General features: G+C 46.0%; 1 protein-coding gene across 1 annotated transcript in view; it reads right to left on the bottom strand.

The window, feature by feature from the left end:
• LOC307270282 (calpain-1 catalytic subunit-like) overlaps positions 1-4,250 on the bottom strand; it is a gene marked incomplete at its 5' end in the record, with an annotated part of 28,968 nt that extends 24,718 nt beyond the window's left edge. Inside the window, 1 exon segment of the mRNA XM_080054166.1 lies at positions 3,600-4,250. Coding sequence (XP_079910292.1) covers positions 3,600-4,250 — 651 coding nt within the window.
• Positions 4,251-11,183: the final 6,933 nt, after the last annotated feature.

Here is an 11,183-nt window from a genome sequence, read left to right as displayed (position 1 = left end):
TGAATTCAACAGGTAAATAAAGTCTGTTTTATCAGTGTTTGTGGTGTAAATATTCAGGGTTTGAGATTAACTTTAGTACCTGCCACACACCAGCCAAATGCAGCTGAACTCTGTCACCCGCATTATACTGACTCGACATTGACGTGACAATCAGCTGCCGCACATTAGCTAGCTAGCTTAGCTAAACAATTAGTTAGCATTAAGTCCCGTGTGGTAATTCAATACGTTTTCTTAGCTAGACATGACATAGATAGCATTATGGTAATTCTACGTGTGTTTTCTTAGCTAACATTAGTTCAAGTTCACTAATAAGCTAAGTAGCAAGCCAAGGTAGCAGCACCGTGAGGTTGGGTGTCTGCCTCCTCATAGGAAAACAATGTCTCTGCGCTTACCGTTTTTACCTTAGGGGCATTTTAAATTGGTTTGAAATGTAACACCATTTCTGCCGGTATTATCAGTGTTTCTACATGTATTTGCCATGGTAAATTGACCCACCTAGTGTGATTTCATCCTTTACTACATTTCTATTTTCTCTTTCTTTCTTTTTTTACACAACAATCAGTTTTCAAAGTTTATTTTTTATTTTATTTTTTTACTGCATTATTTTAATTTTTAATTTTTTTAAATAAAGGCATGTCCATTCATAATGTTACCTATATGGTTCAGGACGGGCTGTTTTGAGCACTTTTCCAGTGGGCTACTTTGGTTCATTTATTGAGATCCACTTGTTCGTGGCGGTAAAGTGAACTTCAGCGTTGGTATCCGCGAGCAGCTAAAGAAGCAGCAAGCTGAGAGCGTCGGACTAACTAACCCACAGCCCGCGTGTAGCAAGTCTCACATTCCCCTGCAGCCAGTGAGAGGGAGAAAGGTTAAAACAGTGTGAGTGACAGTCACAACGATGGAGGAGGTAAGTTTTGTTAAATTTATTTAAGTTTAGCAGACAAAAGGATTAAAAAAAGTTACAGTTGAGCTTCTTGTCTTGTTCATATGGAACACATAGAAACGTCGAGTCTCATCAAATCCAAAGGTGTGAAACCAAAACACTGGCTCTAACTCCGAACTTGCCCAGAACTAGCGCCGATTTTGCGGCGGTGTGAAAGGCCTATGAGATGTCTTGTTTTAGACTTGTTAGTGAACATATATACAGTATAAAGGGAAAAATATATATTTTTTTGGAAATGGACCAATGAAGACAGGTTGTTGGAGGGAGAAGAGTGGCAGTGATAGTGTGGATGTGTGGAGGAAGACATAGAGCTGTAATGTCTGATGAAATACAGTAAGGGCTACACTGATATACCCTGTTGTGAATCATGGTCTCTCATTGAGAGAGGCAGGGTTGAGAGTGCAACCCAATCTGCAAAAATCTAAATTTGCATCTGTAATACAAAGTTTCCAGCAAACAAACAGCTCAGAGTTGCATCCTTACAGTAAATGACAACATTACAGGAATTAATTTCTGTATTATAGAATATTTTCACAGATAAATGCTACATTTGAAAATGTTTTCAATAAAATATACAAAATGTGTATCTATTGAAGCAAACTTCTGATTTTCATTTATTTTTGTTTTCCTAAAAAAACTGGTATGTTATAAAATAAACAATTTCATGTGAAAAGTATTGAACCCTTTCATCAAAGAAAATATTACGTAATTTGTGTGAAATAACTCAAATTATTTCAACTGTAAAGATTAAAAGTTTGTAATTTGTGTATTGGGGTTTGATGCTAGTGTTTGTACTCTGTGAGTATGTTCTGAGTGACAGTGTGTGTTATCTCAATGAGGCTGGTTCAGTGTTTGCTGCACTGAACCTGTTTTGCAGGTGAAGTGAACTGTTCAGCTCCAGTGAATGTTGGTAGTGCAGACTGTAGTTAGAGTTTTGAGCTGCAGTTGTGCCCACTGTGGGTTAGCAATCGAAAAAAAACTGTAATGTGCCTACTTAGTTAAGTGAATAACTTTTATAAATAAATACACAGCTGACACTTTTATCCAAAGAGACTTCCATTAAGTGCATTCAACCGTGAAACTCAGAACAACAAGAATCAGGCAAGTACTATAGCTTCAGATAAACCAAACTACAAAGTGCCACATGTCACCTGCCCTCTATATTATGGGGGTTAAAGGGGCTACATGTGTCCAGCTTGTCCTAGAACCTTATGTGTCATAATCAAAAAACAGAAGAATGCATTACTGTGGTTGTTGCCAGGTGCTGTACAAGGAAACGAGCCCAAACTAAACCTGATGGGTCACATTCCTACAGTTCCCTCCCACCTCACCGTGCCTTAGACAGACGTGTAACACTGTTGGATTTGGAAGATGTCAACAGAAGTGTTCGGTTGAGTTTTCGTCGGATGAAGATGGTCTTGGTGCTTGTGATCCTCGTGCTCGGTAAGATAACCTTCCTCCCTCCTCTCTCGTGACTTGATTTACTGCAGCTAAAGTCAAATATTCTCGAACACTTCAGCTGGCTGTTATTTCCTTCATCTTTATTTTCTTGATCTCTGTCTAAAGTCTATGTGATTATACCCTGTTGGATTACATTAAACTCACTCAGACGTGAGATTCCAGAGAAACAAAAACAGTTTATACATATTTAAGCTGTGAAAGATTTTGAGAAATTATGTTAAATTGATAAAGTTTAAAGTCTGCAAATGTTAAAGTGAAATAATGTATTGCTGTAGTTGTTGCCAGGTGCTGTACAGGTAAACAGGCCCAAACTAAACCTGATGGGTCACATTTCTACAGCAGTTTCCTTGATGCACTTCACTGTGCTTTAAACTAAAAATAACTAACTGTGGGTTTGGAACTCACCCAGACTTCAGACTCCTAAGAAACAAAAGCACAGTAAAGCTGCAATATATTGAGAACATTGTTATGGTTACGATGCTGGACCCAAGAGCAGACGGAGACGAAGTAGGATTTATATAAAAAAGGTTTATTATATATATGGTGAGGGGAAGCAGATAGTGGGTGAGGGAGCCAGGGGGAGACCAAAGCCGGGAAGCTGGAGAGAGTGGTCCGGATACTGCAGGCAGAGGAAAAACAAAAGTTAGGTTGTGGTCAACAGCTACAGGCAACAAGAAACCAGAGACGAGTAAGCGAGAGCGAGGGAACATTAAACTGGAGCCAGGTACGTTATAGTTACCACGGTAGCGCATAGGACGATCCGGCGCCGACAGCAAGGAATCCACGGGTTATGAAGGGGAGTTGATTGGAGGTGAAGACCAGGTGAGCGTGATTGCAGATGAGGACCAGGTGTGAAGTGAGACAGACAGGGGGAGTGGCAGATACAGACGAGGAAAACACAGCGGGCTGCTGTGACCACAACAGTACCCTCCCCTCAATGGACGCCTCCAGGCGGCCTAAGCTTCTCTGGATGAGCCAGATGGAAATCCCGGATGAGGGAGGGGTCGAGAATGAGACCCCGCGAAACCCAGCTCCTTTCCTCAGGACCGTAACCCTCCCAATCCACGAGGTACTGATGCCCTCTGCCCCGACGCCGAATGTCCAGCAACCGCCGGACGGTGTATGCTGGGTGGTTGTCAATCACCCGGGGAGGAGGGGGGGCAACGGCCGGGGGGGAGAGAGGGCTGGTGGAGACTGGCTTAAGACGAGAGACATGGAAGGTTGGGTGGACGTGCATGGCTGGGGGCAGCTTGAGTGTGACCGCAGAGGGGTTGATGACGGAGACAATAGGGAAGGGCCCCACAAAACGAGGGGTTAACTTCTTAGAGCCAGTCTGTAAGGGAAGGTCCTTGGAGGACAACCACACCTGCTGACCCACCCGATAGGCAGGAGCGGGAGCCCGGTGGCGATCAGCCGTGCGCCGGTTCTGCTCAGCGGAGCGCAGCAGAGCGGTGCGCGCGCCCTTCCACACCCTGCGGCAGCGGCGGAGATGGTGCTGTACTGAGGGAACGGAGATGTCGTCCTCCTGAGCCGGAAACAAGGGCGGTTGGTACCCCAGGGAACATTCAAACGGGGACATGCCGGTGGCTGCACAGGACATGGAGTTGTGGGCATACTCGATCCAAGAGAGATGGTCGCTCCAGGCAGAGGGCAGCCACACAACGCAGCGCGGTTCCAAGATCCTGATTCGCTCTCTCCGCCTGCCCATTAGTCTGCGGCTGGTACCCTGATGACAGGCTGACAGAGGCCCCCAGCGCACGGCAGAAGGCTTTCCACACCTGGGAGATGAATTGCGGGCCGCGGTCGGAGACGAGGTCCGTGGGAATCCCGTGGAGGCGGAACACATGCTGCACGAGCAGCTGGGCAGTCTCGGTGGCAGAGGGGAGCTTTGGGAGGGCAATGAAATGAACAGCCTTAGAGAACCTATCCACAACTGTGAGGATGACTGTATGGCCATTAGAGGGGGGAAGACCAGTGACGAAATCCAGGCCAATGTGAGACCAGGGCCGACCAGGAACAGGAAGCGGGCGAAGCAGGCCGGCAGGGGGTTGATGGGAGGACTTGGCCCGAGCACAAACCGTGCAGGCCAGCACGAAAGCCCGGGTGTCAGCGTCCATCGCTGGCCACCAAAAGTACCTCTTAAGGAGTGACAGGGTGCGACCCACGCCAGGGTGACAGGCAAAACGCGATGTGTGACCCCACACCAGAACCTGGGAGCGCACCGAACTGGGGACAAAGAGGCGGTTAGGAGGGCCGTTGCCCGGGTCTGGTTCAGTGATTTGGGCCTCCCGGATGAGGGACTCTATCTCCCAGGTAACCGCAGCCACCCTGAGACAGGAAGGAGAGAGGATGGTGTCAGGGGGACCCGGTGTGTCCACAGTGCCAAACTGGCGGGAGAGGGCGTCTGGTTTGACGTTACGGGAACCGGGCCGGTAGGTGAGGGAGAAATTGAAACGCCCAAAAAACAGGGACCACCGGGCCTGGCGGGAATTCAATCGCTTAGCTGTCTGGATGTAAGACAAATTCTTGTGGTCAGTCCATACCACGAACGGCTGTTCTGACCCCTCAAGCCAGTGCCGCCATTCCTCCAACGCCAGTTTCACAGCCAGCAGCTCTCTGTTACCCACATCATAATTCCGCTCAGCAGGAACCAGCCGGCGAGAGAAAAAAGCGCAGGGGTGAATTTTCTCATCAGAGGCCGAGCGCTGGGACAGGACCGCCCCCACCCCAGTGTCAGATGCATCAACCTCCACAATGAACTGCCTGGAGGGATCCGGTTGGATGAGAATGGGGGCAGACGAAAAAAGCTCCTTAAGCCTAGAGAAGGCAGCCTCCGCTTCAGGCGTCCAGGCAAAAGGGCGGGCAGGGGAGGTGAGATGAGTGAGAGGGGCTGCCACCCTGCTGTAGTCACGGATGAACCTCCGGTAAAAATTGGCAAACCCCAGAAACTGCTGCAGTTTCTTGCGGGAATCGGGGATGGGCCAGTCAGTCACTGCAATGACCTTCTCGGGGCAGGTCCTCACTTGCCCGCTCTCAATGATGAACCCCAGGAAGGATACAGAGGTGACACTGAACTCACACTTCTCGGCCTTCACATATAGCTTGTTCTCCAACAGCCGTTGAAGAACTTGCCGGACATGCTGGACGTGTTCCTTCTGATTGCGGGAAAAAATCAGGATGTCGTCCAAATAGACAAAAACTGAGCGGTTGAGAAAGTCCCGGAGGACGTCGTTAACCAGGTTCTGGAACACAGCAGGGGCATTAGTTAGGCCGAAAGGCATGACGAGATACTCAAAATGGCCGAGGGGGGTGTTAAAGGCCGTCTTCCACTCATCGCCTTCACGGATGCGCACCAGATGATAGGCATTACGTAGGTCCAATTTGGAGAAGACTGTGGCGCCCTGCAGTGGCTCGAATGCGGAACTGATGAGGGGCAACGCATACTTGTTCTTCACAGTAATGTTATTGAGACCCCTGAAATCAATGCATGGGCGAAGTGACTTGTCCTTTTTGGCCACAAAAAAGAAACCTGCACCAACAGGAGAAGAGGAGGGTCTCATGAGGCCAGCCGAAAGAGAATCCTTAATGTACTTCTCCATGGCCTCCCTCTCAGGACGGGACAAGTTATAAAGGCGACTACTGGGCAAAGGGGCGCCGGGGAGGAGATCAATGGCACAGTCATAGGGGCGATGAGGAGGCAGGGTGAGCGCACGACACTTACTAAATACCTCTCCCAGGTCATGATAAATTTGGGGAACCAAGGAGAGGTCGGGAGGTTCCTTGGGCAAGAGAACATCTCCCACTGCCGGAGACAGGGCAGACTGTAAGCAGGTGGAATGACAAAACGTGCTCCAACTCACCACCTTGCCAGAAGACCAGTCAAATTGGGGATTGTGAAGCTTGAGCCAGGGGTACCCCAGCACCAGGGGAGTGAGGGGAGACAGGATGACATGAAACTGAAGTATCTCGTGGTGATTGCCAGAAACAATTAATTCAAGGGGCTTAGTACGGTGGGTAATAAGGGCCAGGTGACGGCCGTCTAAGGCGTTAGCATTTAAGGGAGAGGGTAATTGTTCCAATTTAATGCCAACCTGAGACGCGAAGCCCGCATCAATGAAGTTCTCATCCGCTCCAGAATCCACCAGGGCTGACACAGGAAAGGAATGCCCGAGGGACAGGAGAGTGGCATCCAGCAGTGAGCGAGAACAGTGAGAATCGGGGACGGAGGGGGCGTGGCTCAGCAGGGCCCCGAGCCTCACTGCCGAGCCCTGTCTTTTGGCAGTGACGGACAGGTGGAGATGAGATGCCCGGGCAGCGCACAGTACAGACACACTCCGGTCTTAATCCGATGAAGCCGCTCTGCCTGGGTGAGACGTGTGCGACCCAGCTGCATGGGCTCCTCTTCAGTGACAGCACGCGTCACGGGGGCAGAGAGGGCAGTCTTAGGGAAGAGTGGGGAACAGGAAGCAGCGAAAACCGGAGGCACGGAGCTGCCCGCCTTCTCCCTACGCCGCTCGCGTAGGCGATTATCCAGCCGGATAGAGAGGGAAATTATTTCATCGAGAGTGTCAGCTTCCTCCCTAGTAGCCAGCTCATCCTTGATTGTCTCACTGAGACCGGAAAGAAAAAGCCCACGTAGTGACTTGTCGTTCCAGCCTGACCTGGCTGCATAGGTCCTGAACTCAACGGAGAACTCAGCTACACTGCGGGAGCCCTGACGTAAAGAAATAAGCCGCTTGGCGGCGTCCCCTCCCTCTACTGGATGGTCAAACACTTTCCTCATCTCTGCTACAAAAAGGTCAAAATTGTCATTAGCTGGGGAATCACTGTCCCATAATGCTGAAGCCCACGCTAGTGCATTACCCTTAAGTGACCCCATAATGTAAGCGATCTTAGCCTTTTCTGTGGGATAGGTGAGAGGCTGCTGACTGAAAACTAGGAAACACTGAATCAAAAAGTCTCTGCACGTACCCATGTCCCCAGCATAGCGCTCTGGCGCAGGAATAAATGGCTCACGAGCTCGTGGCAGGTGTAACGGGGAAGTGAGAGCAGGCGGGGGTGCCGCTGGTAGTGGAGGCGCTGTGGTGGGGGGTACCAGTAAGTCCAATTGGTCACCCATCTGTGTGACTCGGGTAGCGAGATTCTTAAAAGCCTCCATAGCGTCCCGGAGAGCTTGGCTGTGCTCCGCCACCTGAGTGCCTTGGGCGGCGAGAGCTCCACGAATCTTTCCGATGTCCGCTGGGTCCATCTTGGCCGGATCGTTCTGTTATGGTTACGATGCTGGACCCAAGAGCAGACGGAGACGAAGTAGGATTTATATAAAAAAGGTTTATTATATATATGGTGAGGGGAAGCAGATAGTGGGTGAGGGAGCCAGGGGGAGACCAAAGCCGGGAAGCTGGAGAGAGTGGTCCGGATACTGCAGGCAGAGGAAAAACAAAAGTTAGGTTGTGGTCAACAGCTACAGGCAACAAGAAACCAGAGACGAGTAAGCGAGAGCGAGGGAACATTAAACTGGAGCCAGGTACGTTATAGTTACCACGGTAGCGCATAGGACGATCCGGCGCCAACAGCAAGGAATCCACGGGTTATGAAGGGGAGTTGATTGGAGGTGAAGACCAGGTGAGCGTGATTGCAGATGAGGACCAGGTGTGAAGTGAGACAGACAGGGGGAGTGGCAGATACAGACGAGGAAAACACAGCGGGCTGCTGTGACCACAACAAACATGTTACAATTATAACGTTTTCAAGGCTGTACATCTTAAAGCGAAGATGTACAGCCAAAAAAAAACACACACACACACACACACAAAACCTTCAGAGTTCCCACTCAAACCTTAGCTATTTATTTAAAAATTTACATTTAATAAACATTTAAACTTGAAAATGTATATAGGGGAGAGTGGCCTAAGTTGTGCAAGTGGGGAAGTTGTGCAACCCCTTGTTTCTAGAAAACCGTGGAAGAAATTGGAAACGTGACCACATATTTAAGAAGAGCCATCCATTTGACTCATCCTGTAAAGAAGGGAGAAACATGGAATAAGATATAAGCACATTTAAGCTCAAAAAACAGTTTTTTTGCCTTTCAAAGTAAAATTTCCATGATCAAGTTTTTTTGTTTATTGTGTCTGAACAATTATAGACAAGTTTGAAAACATTTGACACATGTTTTAGTGCTTTGGTATGCTACACTTTGAGTCTATACAGTTAGCACGATGTCAGCCCTAAACTGCTGCATCATGCTTATTATCCAAAAGTCTGGGGTTGGGGTGATTTGTGCCAAAGGGCCTGGGTGAGTTATAAGTAAGTAAGTAAGTAAGCAAGTAAGTAAGTAAAATGTATTTATAAAAGCACATTTATGACAGTTTGCACTGTCCAAAGTGCTGAACATAGTGCATTCAGTAGGTAAACAATGAAGGTGAAATAACAATAACAAAAATAAAAGACATAAAGCCCATACATCCACATATAAGCAAAGATAGTGCAGAGGTAAGATAGTTAATGGGGAGGAAACACCAGGGTGTACATATGGGTTTTGAGTCTTGATTTAAAGGCAGAAATGGAGGGGGAATCACATTTGTCAGGTGGCAGTTGGTTCCACAAGCACGGAGCAACTAGTGCAAAGTACATTTCTGAGAGTTGTGCCAGTGGCATGGCTGTATACGCTGGTCACCAAAAAGAAAGTGATCGTCTACAGTAGCTCAGAAGAGACTGACATCTCCATTCCACTTAACGACACCACTGATGAGAGTTCAGATGGCCAGAAAGATGATGATGGTGACTTTGTCATTGTGAGCTTTGCAGGTAAAACCATTAGATCTGCTAGGCCTTGTTTAAGAAAATTGACCTTCAATCTTTGTCAACTATTTACTTTATTTACTTTAAATACACCTTAAATAAGTAATTGTCTTATGGATTTGTATTGCATTACAGTTTATGAGATATATATATCAATGGCACAATTTACCCCATGGTATTCTCTCTTGTGGCACAACTTACACCACACCGGGGGCAAGTTGTGCAACAAGACAACTTTTTTTTCCGAAAGCTATATTTCTTAAACAGTTTATTCCAGATCCAAAGTTTTTATTGCCAGGGATGCACAACATCCTGAAATATATGTACATATTTGAGTTGGAGACTTTACTGTCAAGGCCTCACTTTAAAATCACTTTGAGTAAAAAGTTGCACAACTTAGGCCACTCTCTCCTATTAAAGCTGTAAAACAATTACAATTTTAAATCAGATTAATCATAGAGTAGCTGTGGATTATTCATGATTAATTCTACCATTCATAACATGTATGAATAATTCGAATTTCTCTGTATATTGTTGTAGGAACGGAAAGATAAATGACAGAAGGTGGATTTAAAAAAATAAAAAAATCATGGAAAATCCAAATGATGGTGTTAATACTGAAAATAAATTAAAATCAAACTAAAACATACGCTTACCACACCATAATGCAATGTGACTGTCTCTTTGCTATGTCTTTGAGCAAATTTAGGCTATAGAATTTATTTATTTGGTGTTCTACACAAGAATCAATGAATAAATGTGTGTTTTCATCCCATATGTTCATCCCATTATATTCAATAATTTCTGGTTAGGTTTTGCATTCCTGAATATATAACTTTATTGCAGTCTGCGGTGTGTGTGTGTGCGTGCGTGCGAGCGAGCAAGGTAAATCAGCCCACTTTCTGGGAGACAGTTAATTTGTGTCAGAAAGCCGACTTTATGTTGATGCCACTATAGTATATACTGGAGACTAAGATCGCGTCTAAGTATGTTTTTTTATTGTTCACTATGTTAACCCTGATTAACTGTTCTGACATATGCAAAGGTTTGTGTGTTAATACAGTTTACTACTATTACTGAAGCAGGAGTGCCTCTCTTCAGTCATACCTTTTCCTATGGATGAATGTTTGATGACTCTTGCTTGCAAGCATTAAATATTTTAATTATTTTACTTGAACTTTGTGCCAACTCTCATCCTAACTAGACAAACTGGTATTCCGTTGCTGGTATCGACAGTTGTGACGCAGTTTATTTTCTCCTCTAAAGCTGCAGCTGAAGGTAAGAGATCCACTCTGCTCTCATTGTTAATAATAATAATAATAATAATAATAATAATAATAATAATAATAATAATAATAATGATCATATTTTATTATTTCTAGTGTAAATCTAGTTCCAGTAGAAACAGAAAAGTTGTAGAATTTGTCCAAACTCATAACTGAGAGTTTAACAGGAAACTAGAGACGGAGGAGGTGACACAGCTGTTAACAAAGATCCTCCATGTTGTGTTAATGTGATATTATTATTAGTTATTTTATACTGTCCCTTCAGTGTGCTGTTAGTACTAGTTACATCTGAGTGTGTTGATGCAGTAATCTACTCTGACAGTGTGCTGTTAGTACGGTGACTGCAGTAAAGGAGCTGAGCACTTCAGCAGGAAACTTTGGACTTGTTGTTCTACTACATGTATCTGACGGCTCGTTACTTTACACATTCACATTTTACTCACAAAGTATTTGATCAACAAGTCAAATCTGAAGTTAAAGTATCAGCAGTGAATGAAACACTTCACATGAAGTCTTTGCCTTCTGCTGTCTCATGAAGGACATTCTGCTCTTAACCCTCTGCTGTCTCATGAAGGACATTCTGCTCTTAATACTTGTAGTGAAAGTTGCATTTTCCCTGTGGAGTATCCGTAATGGTAGTGAGTACTTGTGTACAGGCCTGCTTTACTTCACTCTTAATGCTCTGTTTTGTTGCG

Source organism: Ammodytes marinus (genome assembly GCF_949987685.1).
Source record: "Ammodytes marinus genome assembly, contig: scaffold_35, whole genome shotgun sequence".
NCBI classification, from domain to species: domain Eukaryota; kingdom Metazoa; phylum Chordata; class Actinopteri; order Uranoscopiformes; family Ammodytidae; genus Ammodytes; species Ammodytes marinus.
Note: the sequence above shows the minus strand (reverse complement) of the source record. Positions and strands in the feature narration are given on the sequence as shown.